This window comes from Chelmon rostratus, chromosome 21, assembly GCF_017976325.1.
Source record: "Chelmon rostratus isolate fCheRos1 chromosome 21, fCheRos1.pri, whole genome shotgun sequence".
Taxonomy (NCBI): domain Eukaryota; kingdom Metazoa; phylum Chordata; class Actinopteri; order Chaetodontiformes; family Chaetodontidae; genus Chelmon; species Chelmon rostratus.
The window spans coordinates 3,565,088-3,579,438 of record NC_055678.1 but is presented as its reverse complement, the minus strand read 5'-3'; the positions used below and the strand labels follow the sequence as shown (position 1 = coordinate 3,579,438).

Here is a 14,351-nt window from a genome sequence, read left to right as displayed (position 1 = left end):
TCAGAGCTGCAGTAGAGGCATCAGCTGTTTCCCTTTTTCTCAACATTTCTTAGCCACGTTTCAGTATTTTCATGTTCACCCGCTGCGTTGTACGGAAGCAAACAGCCAGCTGTGATCCGAAAAATCGCCTCATCTTTGGAGTTTTGACCCAAACAAAAACATCGATATTTGACAATTCTGCAGACGCTCAGATTATATATTTTTTTCTTTTTGTGCTGATATTTTTATAATTCTGTCTTTCCACAACATCTGCGCATGTTATGTCCAGTGTGGCAGAAATATAAGCTGCGGTTAATAAAATGATGGTCAGGCAGTTCAACTTAAAGGCACCAGGCTTAAACAAATAAGACGAAAGAATTCAGCAGTGGATTTGACAGAAAAAAAACATTTTTAGCAATCGCCTCTGCTGCGCCTCCTGGTGGTGACTGCGAGTACGTCTCATGAGCGGCTCAGCTCATTCAGCCCGACTTCATGTTTATTTCTTCTATTTGTTTCTTTAAGTGTTTCTGGAGTTTCACATTTGACGACACACGCTGACACCCGAGCTGTGAACATGCCAAAGCAGAGACAGTATTAAAGTGTGTGAAGCACTTAGAACTTATTTTTATACCAGGAATAAGAAAAATATCCAGATGATATTTGTATAGAGTTATTTTGCATTCTCCTTGCCTCCATAATTGACCTGGAAACAGGAAACATGTCAAAGTGAATCAGTACTAATCTGTGATGAGCAGAAAGAATTGTGGGTATTCGGGAGAGGTTTTCTATCTAAAAGGTAAACTGTGATGTTTCATGATCCGTAATCGAAATAAAAGTCATAAAAAAGTGAAGAAGTGGCAGCTTGACTGTGTCTGTATTACTTTACAATTACAATTTCATAATTTTACTTTTGTTGTCTTTCATTTGGTTTTAGTCCACAGAGACTTCAACACAAGCAGAAAACATTTGTGTTCCCTAAACGCTGCGTGTTGTCACCCTGATGAACAAGTTTTCTTCTTCTTCTATTTGTTCTCTGCACCGAGCTCTCTGAGCCACCGCACTCGAGGTCCAGCTGCTGCGAAGGGTTTCGTGGAGACTCCTGGATTTTGATGCCAGTCTGTCGCAGCTCAGCCAAAAGTCTGTTTTGTGTAACACACATGACGTCAAAGCAGCTGTTAGCGTTGATTTGTGGAGCCAGTTATTTGTAGGCTGGTTCCAGTAACATTAGGATGAGAAAGAGCCACAACAAAGACCACAGAAGCAAATTAGCAATGCTAACGTTAGCATGCCGTTAGGAAGCGATCAGATGGATGCAGCAAAACTGCAAAGCTGATTTTAAACAAAATGGATTATAAAAGCTTTGATGGTGAGGAGGATGAATGACATAGAGGAGGAGGCTGCTGATGTTAAATCAGCTGAGATACAAAGCTCTGCTCAGACAGACTGTAAATTAACTTAACTGTCCATCGTTTGTTGTATCTCTCTCACACACACACACACATTTCCACATGATCAGTGTTTAGCAGCAGCTAGCATTCAGTTTTTGATCAGCCTTAAACCGTTGCAAGGTGGATTCAGATAAGCTGTTCCTGGTCTATTCAGCTACACAGTGAGCAATATTTTCATGATAACAATGCAGTGACAATGTCAAAATGTCTCTCTGCCTGGAGTCTCTCAAAACGGACTCATGATGGACCTGAATCAGGCACAACAGTCAGGTGTCGTGTCCTGCATCAGCTGAGGAAAGAGCAGCAGGTGGAGGTGGAAGTCACGCTGCAGTTAGACGGGAACACGTTCGATTGTGTCTGCAAGAGTTCAGTTTTAACCGCCTGTGGTTGTCGCACTGCTTTTGTATTTACACTAAATATATTAACATATCGGAACATTACAAACAGATTCATGTAGCTCTGTAAATCTGTCAAAAGGTTGTTAGATGTTACTTTGTTCAAACTGTATATCAACAAACAACAAAGAGAAATACTTCAGCTGATTGACTCAGTCAACTCTGTAAAAAAAGGCAGAGAAAGAAGAGATGAAACAATATCTTTTTAATTATTTATTGACGTTTATCCAGATCAGACCATAAAACTCTCTACTAATGAAAATCTTTAAAGGGATAGCTTGGACTGTTTGCATTCGGGTTGTATGAGGAACTTATCAGTAGTCAGTTTTATTACCTACAGATGATGCTCCCAGTTTGGAGAAGCAGCAGGAGAACAGGTGTGGGAGGCTAAGCGTTGTACAGCTGTGCACAGGTTCAGCAGCAAAACTGACGTTATCCACCTAAAAAGAGGCCAACCTAAAATAATCAGTATCACCCTAAGTGAACCTCGTGTTTAGGATATGTTCATCTTTCTGTCAGACAGCCCTTTCCGAGGGAAACTGAAGCCGTCAACATTCACTCTCTCCAAAGCCCCAGTCACACCAGACTCCTTTGACAAAAACAGTCATTTTACCTTGCAGAACATTGGAGTTGCTGATCTGCCGTCGATCGGTTAGTTTGCTTGTGTTAATGTGTTTTAAAGGGTTCAATAGGAGTCACCGAAGTCACACAATAATACAAACTCTCCAACTAGCCAATCAAGGCAGTCTTAACTACTATTGAAGGTGTAATAATAAGTGAGTGCTCATATTAAAAAAGTGGATTTAGTGTATTGTTAAATGGATTGCCTTCCAGCCAACCAGGCATTGCTAGCACTTAGCTAGCCTGCTGTTCCACAACCAGCAGGTAGTGAATTCAGTTAGCAGCTTGTTAGCTACATACGATCTAGACACCATGTCAGTCGTTAGCAGATTAGCTGGTCGTCCAGTCAATAGATCCAGCTAACGTCCCACGCTGATGTTGCAGATCTTGCAGCTGGGGTCTTTCTTGGCATTGACGGTGGACTGGCTCATGAGCTGGTGCCCGCTGATCTGTGCTACCGTCCCTAAAGACAAATCCACCGGCTCTGTGTAGATCACCTCCAGGATGACGTCCTGAGCGTGACAGAAAGACAGCGTGCCGTTCTCGTCCTCAGCGCAGCTCAGGAAGCAGTTGTTAGATCTGTCCAGCGCCGGCAGCCTCCCTTTACAGAAGACGTCTCCTTTGGATCCGTGAGGAGCCAGGACGAGGATGACGTAGTGGTAGGAGGTGTACATGCAGTAGAAATCCCCAAAGTAGATGTTGGTGTTCTGGTTGAAGAGGACATCTGCTTGGATCTGTGCAGAAACAAATGCTATATTAATAAGATAAGACAAGACTTTATTAATCTCACAATGGAGAAAACCACTCTTACAGAAGCTCTTTAGAACACACGGGGGGGTGCAAACAGTATTGTTAGGTGCAGATAAGATGAATGCAAACGTGCAAATAGACAAACAATAAAAAAAAATTTATCTGGTTTCATCAGACCAGAACTCATCGAGCACTTTTAGACTCAGAGGCCACTGACAATAGTTTAAACATGTTCTGTGCAGTGATGCAACTCTGAAAGAAAACGCTGCTGGCTGATTTCATGGTTTCTTTGTCAAACAGCTGCAGGAGACGGACATCCACCTGAACGCTGCCCTGCTGGAACGTGATCTGTACCTACTTTCAACAGCTGGTTCTGGTTAGAAGATGTACTAATGTGACAGATAAAGACTTACTTACATGAGCAGATCCCACAAGCCCAAGAACAGAGAGCCGTCGATACAAAGCCAGAGAAAACAGTGAACACCGTTTTTTACATTGATATAAAAGGGGTGAAGAAGCACCTGTCAGTATATCACAGTGGTGTTCAACAGCAGCACAAACTACATTCGTCCAACAAAATGGTCCATCAGTTGAATCTACACAAACATTATAACCTTCATTATTTAATGCATGATTCCAGGTTTAGTCTGCTGGACTAAAATGAAGAGGAGCATTAATGCACTTTATCTCTTTACATCTTCATCTCTCATCATGAACAAAACTCTGAAGTTCAGGTGCAGGTTTCAACCACCAGCGGTGGTAGAGTAACTGGTCAACCTGTGACGAACGAAAGGCTGCACCTGAAAGCGGTAGGGTCCATATGGAGAGTCCTGGGGCGGTTTCCCTGTGTTGAACTCTGTGTTGCAGCTGAAGAAAACCCCCTCCAGTTTGCCGCTGATGGGTGACCCATGGCTGCCGCTGTTGTCTTTAACCGCCGGCAGCATCCTGCGACACTGAGCGTCTCTGGAACGATAGCCGGGGCTGTTCACAGCACACGGGGGGGGGGGGTTAAAACACAGATAGAGGACATCGCCTGTGGACAAACACACACAGTGCAACAGAACACACACACAAACTGTTTCCATCACTTCAGAGGACAATACACTCATCTCCTGAAACCCTTAACCCTAAAAATGCCAAGTCTGAAACCCTTAATGATCCCCCACAGCATAAGTAATACAAGTCCTCACACACACACACACACACACACCTGGCCTGTTGGAAGTACTCCTGCTGTTGGTTTCTGTAGAAGACGGTGAACGGCAGCATCCTGCCGGCAATGGCCTCGGCTTTCTGCAGCAGCTGGTTCAGATGGACGGAGGAGTAATCTGCAGACAGAACACACAGGTGTGTGTGGACATTACACACCGCAGCTACACACAGAAAAACAACAGCTGGGGATTTACTGATTTACTTTATGGAGCATAATGTTTTATATATTAAACACACATTACACATTTATATTTTATAAATTTAGGCAAACGCTTCTAAATATAGTGTTTCTTTACTGAGGGAAACCGTCCACAGGACGACCTGAGAACATCTCAACAAGGTGATCAGATAAGCATGTGCATCGTGTAGCTTCAATATGTGGTGGTTGGATCACAGCAGGATGGATTACTCCTCCATCAGCATCAGAGCAACACTTCCTTGTTCCATCCTCATGTCACTGAACTGACCAATCAGAAGTGAGGAGGACTTAAACTGAGGGAAACTGAAGGAAAACCGCAGAGGGAGAATCAGCAGATTATCATCCCTCCCAGGCTCAGCTGGAGAGGATAATAATAATAATGTGTGTGTGTGTGTGTGTGTGCGTGTGTGTGTGAATCCCACATCCCATACAACCATTCAGATTAATGTTTTTTCCACGTTAATTAACCACGTTTTCCAAACAATTTGCCGCTCTTTAAAACAACAAATTTGTTTGATTGAATTCTCCTCAGACAAATGCAGAAGCCATTGTTAACGTGTTTAGAGTCAAACGCCGCTGTGCTCATTTAAACGGAAAAACGCATGTTTTGTGCTGCAATCCTCAGAAAAGGAGCGCAATGGAACGGTCATCGAAGTCAGAATTCCAAATGGGAAGCTCGGCCAAGATCCTTGTGGCGTGACATCACCAACTTTAACACACCTGACGTCACAGCAATATGGCGGCGGACACACAGAGGCAGCAGCAGAGTTACCTTTCCACCAATTTCTACTTGACTTTGCGCCGCGAAACAACAACTTCTCCACTCAGCTGATTTGTGCTCGATAGAAGTCTTGACAAGCATGTGGTGCCGGCCTACTCTTCCTGTCTCATTCAAAGTGTGCTATACGCTTGTGACGTTCAGAGACTTGACATACAAACATCAGTTTGCGTCATTTGACATCCATGTTTGGCCGAGCAGAAGAACTGGAACACATTCAGATCGGAAGGCGGGAACACAGACTGAGAACCACTGAAGCATCACTGCAGCATAACGTGTCCGACCTGCGGTGCAGAACTCGATGATCTCGCTCCACTGAGAGACGGCGTAGTCTCCATCTGGCTGTTTGGCGGCAGTCTGGACGGACACGGTGTACTCCGTGCGAGGACTCAGGAACCAATGTCCTCTCACCGTCATCGGCAGGGGAACTGCCTTTGCCACCAGCTTCGTTGGTACGTCCTGAAAAGCAGAGACACAGGAGGTGGACACAGTATTCAGCTATGATCACCTGGTTACTTCATTCCACCAAGTGTCTCTAAATGGACATTAGACGATGACAGTAGTCAGGTTTCCATCCACAAGTAACAAACTTTTACCAAAATTTCCAGAAAATTATCCAAAAATGTGGACGAATTCTCGTTTCCATCCAAAATGTGATTTGCCTCTACACCCGCACAGTTCCTCTGCCCATCGACTGTAGATATGTTTTTATTTTACAAGCAATGAAGAAACAAACGAGAGATTTCCAACAGAATCTGCGCCGATCAGAGAGTTTCTGGCAAAATCTGGAGTATAACGGCGACCCCATCCTGGATCTGATCAGATATTTTGTTCAACCAACCTTGTGTTTAAACTTGTTCTCCTTCTTGTTCTCCTTCTTGTTGAGGTCGATGAAGTAGTGTGTGATCCTGTCTCTGCCTCTGCTGTCCATGTCCCAGCTGATCTTGAACGAATCGCAGGTGATGTTACTGACCCGAATCTGCTGAGGAAGCGGCAGGTCGTCCCCGTCCCCGATGCCGCTGTCTGCAGACTCTGTGCCTGGAAGAGAGTCAGTTTACCTGCATAAACATACAGACAGGTATACGCTCATTTACACCGACACCTGTGGCCACGTGGGTTATTAACTCAGGTGCATTTTATTGTAAAAAGTCACCTGGATGTTTCTTGTGTTAACACTAACGTGACCTCTGATGCCCCAAATTTTAACCCTGACTGCAGCAGTGAAAAAAGCCAGATGTTGAGGATTCAAGCCAAATGAAGCAACCATTTGTAACAGGAGCATTAAGTCACGTTCACAGACAGGCGCACGTGGTTTTGGGCCTTTTATAACATCACATTTGCTTTTTTGCATTTATAAATGTGAATATAAAACAAAAAGAAGTTTATTTTTTCACTTATATTTACAAAAATCAATGAAGTTGATGAGCTCAACCGTTAAATATGTTGTCTTTGTTCTGTTTTCATTTGAGTTTATGTCAAAAACAAATTATCACATTCTTTTTTATTCGTGTTTCACATTTTTTGGCGTCTTAGTTGCAGAATGAGTTTATTATGAAGTCTGTCAGTAAAAACGCTGCAGCAGATCAAAGATTAAGAGGAGCAGCATGTCGAGGCTCACTGATGATGTAAGAAGATTACAGTAACTGTCAGCTCACACAGCTGTGTGTGTGTGTGTGTGTGTGTGTGTGTGTGTGTGTGTGTGTGTGAGCTGTTTTTATCAGCATTACAGCACAGTTGCATATTAACTCATTGAGGTTCAGAGTACATTGACCCAGATTCAAATATCACAAACCATCAGAGGTGGACGGAAGAAAATCCACTCCGACCAATGTCTGCAGTCAACCAAGTGTCAGACGTTCCCATTTTTAGCTAGCGTAGCTCAACAGATGCTAACAGTCAGTCCACCACTGACAGTCACTGCACGCATCTTAGAAGACGAACTGTAATAACAGTGGTGATCCTCTGACTAGTTTGTTAGCATGCTAACATGCTAAAGTTGAACATGGTAAACATCACACCTGCTAAACATCAGTATATTAGCATTGTCACTGTTAGCATGCTGATGTGAGCGTTTAGCTCAGCACAGCTGTATCTGCACAGCCTAGCATGACTGTGAATGGTTTCTTTTTCTGGTCATCAGCTGGAGGGTGACGCATGATTTCTGCTGGTCATGACATCATTTTAGCAACCCCATGACACGAATGAGAGACTGAATGAAGTCAAAGGTGTGACTGCGCAAACCTGAGGGTCTTTATTTGAAGCTGGAATAAACCCCTCCCACAGTGTGGTCATTAAGCAAATGTCTGAGGATGATTTCATCTGAATACCACAGTGAAGGCCTTCTGTATTCCACCCTGCTCTGTATCTGGGTCTAACTTGTTTACCCCTCTGTTTCTATTCACCTCCTCTCTCTTTCTGTCCCTACATCCCTCCTTCCCTCCCTCCTTGTATTCTGCTCTGTCCAGATTTCGCCTCAGAGGACAAAAGGCTTCAGTCAGCAGAGACTCGGAGACCTCGCAGGCTGAACAAGGAGCCTGTTGAGGAGGCGAAGGACTCAACCACCGACGTAACACCTTGTTACGACTCGCATCTGATGTTTTGTACAGATTTCTCAGTGTGAACAGGAAACTCATTAAAATGTAGCATCAGGGGTGTCCAAACTTTTCATTCCGGAGGACACATGGAGGACAGAGTCCACAGCTCTGAGTGATGAGCCGGCTTAATGAGTGAGTTTCAAGAAATCTGTGCTGTATGCTTGTACTAATACCACAAAGTCCTGCATTACTTCAGTAAAAGTATGTAAGTATAATCAGCAAAATGTACCTGAAGCATCAAAGTAAAAGTACTCAGTGCAGTAAAATGTCCCTGTGACTGTTCTGCTGTTCTGTCTGATCTCATCAGATTATTGTGACTCAGTCGTTCAGGTCAAAGCAGGATTTGACTGTTGGAGCTGGTTGAGGCTCATTTTCAGCTGTTTTGTATCAGACTGCAACTAATGATTCTTTTCATTCTCGATCAATCTGCTGATTATTTTCTCCATTAATCGATCGACCGTTTGGTTTGCAAACATCGTGAATAATAGTGAGAAATGTGGTGACGATGAGGCCAAAGTGACGCCTTCACAGTGTTTGTTTAGTCCAAAGCTCGACATTATTACAAACACATTCAGATCAGTCAGAGGAAAAGCAGCAAATCAAACATCTGAGAAGCTGAAACATCAAATGATTTTACAGGAAAAGTCACTGAAACCATCATCACAACAGACAATTAATCATTTTCTGTCAGTCCACTAATTGATTGATGGACAAATCTTTTTAGCTGTATTTGAATGAACTCTTGCAGATTAATTTGAAAAAAAACAAACAAAAAAATAGCCAACCAAAAAAAGATTGGTCAGGAATGACCGATTCATCATTTCATGACCAAAATAAAAAAAAAAAAAACAGGACAAGCAGAAGCAGAGTTCCTGCTGGCCTTCCTCCTCCTCCTCCTCCCTCCATCCTGTCAGTGAATGGAGGGGGTGAAGCATCTATTCATTCCCTGTGGGAAGGTAATTATCCACAGAGATCGACTGTGACTCTGGAGGTTCACCAGACTGAAGCTGCTGCCAGAGTGCACAAAGAACAGAAAAGAGTTCACTCACAGCTTCCTCACCTGTCCAGCCTCGTCTCACCTGCAGACACTGTGATGATTCTTATTACTCTCATGCTATCGACACAAGGAGAAACTGTCCTAAAACATGGATCCGTCTCTTACATACTGGAGAAAACAAAACAATTCAAACTAAAGAAGGCAAGTTTCTAATAAAGTGGGAAAAAGAAACTTTCATTTTAATTGTCCGCCATAAAATCTGAACTCTGCTTCATCTCCACGTAAAGGAACATTTCACACAAAAACTCAAACATCGAGCTGCATGTGTGGAGATCACCAGTACCACATTCACTCAGCTGTCACTCCAAAGATCTGATACTTGCTCTATGAGAGAGGACAGATGTGATTCTACAGCAGTTTTTTCCTCTTCTTTCCACTTTCTACCGCTTTGCAGCCACTATGGAAGGACTCCTGTCCACTCGTGTTTAGAACAAAGGAAAATGCTGCTTCCTATCTGTTTTAGTCAGCACTCAATCATTTAACAACACTGGAATAATACAGCACTATCAATGGTCATGATGAAAACTTTATATTGATACTTTGGGGATAATCTGTACTTTTCAGTGTCAGATTTTCATGATGTGCAGACTTTTACTTGTAATGGAGTATTTTTACAGTGTGGTATTGGTACTTTTACTCAAGTAAATGATGTTAATACTTCCTCATCCACTGCTTGTCAGACAGGCAGCTGTTATTAGTTAACAATCAGGAAATTTAAAGATGTAGGCTGCAGTTTCTGCCCTCACCAACATCTGTACGTCGTACTGGACTTTGAATTATAATTCTAATTAGAAAGTGCTGAAAGCTGCAGCCACTGATGTTTGTGTCCACTTAGTTTCAGAAGAAACAAACTGCGAACACAACATGAACACATCGTCACCTTTAAGCCGAACTGTTTGTGGCAGAATACATCCATACGCACATACATAATGTATGTTTGTACGTATGCATTTATTTACAGCTCCAGAGAGACACATAACGACTGACAGCGGTGTAATCACCAGGCACAGTGGAGATGAATGATGGCAGCCACACACACACACACTGACTAACCTCCGTCACACAGCTGCAGACTCTTCAGCTCCACACTCGGACTGTTCAGGCTGCTGTGGGGAGGCTCCATCATGCATGTTTCCATCCAGACGACTGAGAGACGACGAGATCGACCGAGCAAAACCAAAAGTCCAAAACATCAGTTTACCTTTGAGGCTGAGCTGCAAAGCTTCAGTTAGTTTTCATTCAGTTTGAGTCTGACGGCAGCTCTCTCTCTCTCTCTCTCTCTCTCTCTCTCTCTCTCTCTCTCTGTGTCTCTCTCTGTTTATTTGTCTGAATAAAACTTTATTGCTCTGTTTCACCGTAGACGACCTGCTCAGTTGTCCTGGTGTAATTACTACACTTATGCTGATATATATATATATATACACACACACATATATATACATGTGTATATATATATGCAGTGTTTATGCAGCCCTTTGCATCACTGCCATCTAACTGTCATCATCTGTGGATTAGAGCATCCTGTCAGCAGGAGGAGGAGGATTACGGCTGCACTGAAAGTGAATTAAACAAGTGTTTATGTAAGAAGATGACCTCCAGTCAGCCCGCTCAGGAAACTCGCGTGTATTTCCGTACTTGTGCCCCTCGCTGACAGAATACAGTTACAGGTTGAAGACGTGTTTCATTTTTTTTTCATTTTAATTTTGCTCATTTGATTTTTGATCATTGGTAGTTTAGATCAAGACCGGCTCTCTGAACAGACCCAACAACAAGATCTGCCTTCTTCTGGATGCAGAGGGACTTCGAGAAGCCCAATCTGACTACAACTTAGGCCCTGTCAGTCTGAACCTCGAGTAGTCTGGAACTGGATTCCCTCTCGGCCTACTCGTCTTCAGTGCTTGGATCTCCCAGATTCGCCTTTTGGAAAAAATTTTTTTTTAATTTTCATTAAACTCTTCCATACTCCCTCCTCTGAGTCTGAGTTTTCAGCATTTTAGTCTTTTTATTGCTGTCCCAAACTTAACATTAATTGTCTTCGCTACTCATACTTTTTTGGTCGCTGACACTTCCTGTAGTTGGTACATTGTGTGGTTTCAGATCACTTACCTGATCGAAAGTATGGTGGCAGGCCGACGTTCGGGGTGAGTAGGGCTCTGATCAGTTAGTTAGTAACGACGGGCCCCAGTGTAGGTGATTATGACAGGTCCTTGAGCTCCTCAGTTAAGAAGCATATACGCACACACAGTGGCCTACAACTTAGCATAACGTTACAGTGAAATTATCCATGTCAAACTTAAAAAAAAAAACATTTACGTTCTCTTAAAATGCACAGCTAGCACAATAGCTTACCGTTATTTAGACCAACATTAGCTAGCTTGCTCCCTAGGTTGCTGCATGTTTGCTGACACGGCACTGAGGGAAGCGGCAGAGATGCTGAGTCATACTAACCTGATGTACTGCTGCTAGGAGGGAGCTTGTTCGTGGGCTGGCGAGTGCTTGTAAAAAATCCAAAAGAATCTAATCTGGCTAGCTGTGAAAACCTTCTCGTCCCTTTCTTTTCTTTCCTGTCTTTTCTTATAACCGTTTTTGTGTTTAAAGGGCATGACTGCTAGCGTGGCTTGATTTTTGCATTTTACCTAACTTGAGTCTTGTCATCTTGTCACGTGATCAAATAGAGGGATTATCATTATTATTATGATTATAATGGAGGATTATCATATGACGCAACGTTTCGCACGTGGTGCATGTGATTCTTGTCAATATCACATGTTCTACTTTTGTCCTGGATGTATTTCTTGAATTTCTACGTATTACTGAGAGTTTGTTTATTCCTAATAATTCTACAGTTGCATTAAAGTGCTTCAGTGGTTTGAGATTTATTTTTGACTGGCAAAGACCTTTTTAAGCCTGCCTTAAAGGACAGCAGTTCAGTTTAAGAAGTCAGAAGTTTCTTCTACCGGAATAAAAGCACACAAGTATCATCATAACAATGCACTCAAAGTATCAGCCAGAAAAGTACTCATTCTGCAGTAAAATGTCTCCCGTGACTGATACCTGATTCTATGTCACATTATTAGACTGTAGAATTATTACAATTATTATTGTTGGAGCAGCATTTTACTTCAGATTGAACTTCTTTATACACAGTTAGCAAGTTTAGCCCAGTAATGCCCAACCTAGGGGTTGGGCCCTTCTGAGGGATCACCAGATAGATCTGAAGGGGAGAGGAAAGAAGAAGTTCTGATACACAAAATATTGATTTGTTGGACATTAGACTTGATCTAATTTGACCTCTTTGGGCCTTGAACACTTACTAAAATGAAACCATGTGAAATGTTTAGAGGAGAAAAGTTTCAAAAACATCTGAAACACGAGAGGAGACACAAGGACACATTGAGTTTTGTTTCTGATCTATAATGAGTTGTATGACTTATAAACCTACCATATGTTTTCTTTGTTGAATCTTCATTTGTAGTGCAGCCCTGATTCTAACAAAGTCTGGACTGCGTAACAACTGTACTGTAGTGTAGAACATTAATAAAACCATGTTTTAATCTCCTTTATACAATCATCTGTTCACAAAGTGATGAACCTCGCTCCATCCTCGCTTGTGAATGACTGAGCTTTTGAAGGATGCTCCTTTCATAACCAATCATGATGCTATCACCTGTTACCAATCAAGCTGTTTACCTGTGGAATGATCCAAACAGGTGTTTTTTTAACCCTCGCGACATTTTCTGCCATTTTGTTTTTTATTTTCAAATATTTTTGGCTGTGTTGAATGAATATAGCTCATATTTGCCAGAGGATATTAATTTTTAAAAAAACCTTTGAATTTTGGTGTCGGTTCTTAAAATTAGCCATCCAGGCTAAGCTCACGCAAAAAACGCCTTATTTGTCCCTCGGGACAAAAATGGCCCCATTGAAAACCATTGAAAATGCCATTTTTGATCCCCCATTTATCATAACATAAACTAATGCATTCCTTTTTGTTAAGATTTCATTTTAGACTGCTTCCCTTCAATTTTTAATTTTTATATTTGTCCACCTAATGGTGCCACTTTTTCCTATTTCAAGCATGCACGCAAAATTTCACACTTTTTTAACGTTTTCTGCAAGAAAACACATTTCATTTGCAGGGGTGCCTTGCAACAGTGGCAAAGCCCCCAGTCACTGTTGTTATCCTGCGCATTTCTTCTTATTATTACGCACAAACAAACCAACAGCTAAAAAGTGATTAAAAACAAGCACGTCAAAACTGAACAGGAACAGGTAAAAAGTGGGAGAGGTAGAGAGGTAATTATCAGCAGGTGGGGCAGAAGTTACACACGCACACACACATTCAGACACACATATACCAGACACATCTCCATGTCGGAACTGGTTGGGCTGCTTGTGTAGTTCAAGCAGACACACACACACAAACAGACGAAGACACACACATACGCAGTCACACACAACGACAGATACATAAACACACACACACAGACAAATGCATAATGAAAACCCCATCCCCCCGCCCCCTTGTTAACGCCGTTAGCTCTCTTAGCTCTGTTAGCACCGTGAGCTCTGTTAGCACCGTTAGCTCTGTTAGCGTTCACGCTGTTAGCTCTACTAGCGCTGTTAGCTGTTAGCTCCGTTAGTGTTAGCATTAGCTCCATTCATGATTATTGATTCAGTTCATTAATTCATGTTAACAGAGACATGAAGCAGAGGAGAGAAGCAGACACAGACAGCTGAGGTGATCAACAGAGACAGACAAGGAGAAAGCCACAGAAACACAGCTGGGACGAATTTATTAATCAGGGACTGACTACCTCTGATATCTGCTGTTTCCTCAAATTTCAGCCTTTTTCAATTGTCCGCTGCTTCGCCATACTTTCTCCTAGAGACTTCATTCAAACTTTAAAATGTAGATAATTTTGTCAGCTCAAACACACACACACACACAGAGACACACACACACATGCACGCACATACAGGTAACTTGATTACAGAGATACACACACACAGAAGACTTAATGTGAGTACAGCTCCTCAATCATTGCTCAGTGAAAGATGATCATGTCTATGTTGACAGAGATGGCTCCCCCGGCAGTAGCCCTCCGTGTCCCTTTCAAAATTTCCCAGAGGGAATTTTCTAGTTGACCATTTGAAATGACGCCTTTTACCAGATCAGACTGCTCCTGTCCAACCAGGACTTTAGTCTCGTTTCAATCGACAATAAGTCATATACAGTGTACAGCTGTTTTTTCTCTGTATATCTTTATTTATTTTACATATTTTTTCTTCTATATAGTCCTTATAATATATATGTA

At 42.3% G+C, this 14,351-nt stretch overlaps 1 protein-coding gene across 1 annotated transcript; it reads right to left on the bottom strand.

Moving 5' to 3' along the window:
* Window positions 1–2,802: 2,802 nt before the first annotated feature.
* On the bottom strand, window positions 2,803–10,156 carry LOC121625250 (phytanoyl-CoA hydroxylase-interacting protein-like). The gene is made up of 6 exons (XM_041963332.1): window positions 10,087–10,156; window positions 6,224–6,414; window positions 5,667–5,841; window positions 4,404–4,521; window positions 3,994–4,174; window positions 2,803–3,177 (listed from the first exon to the last, which is right to left on the bottom strand). The coding sequence occupies exons 1-6, from the start codon at window positions 10,154–10,156 to the stop codon at window positions 2,803–2,805; spliced, it is 1,110 nt and encodes a 369-aa protein (XP_041819266.1).
* Window positions 10,157–14,351: the final 4,195 nt, after the last annotated feature.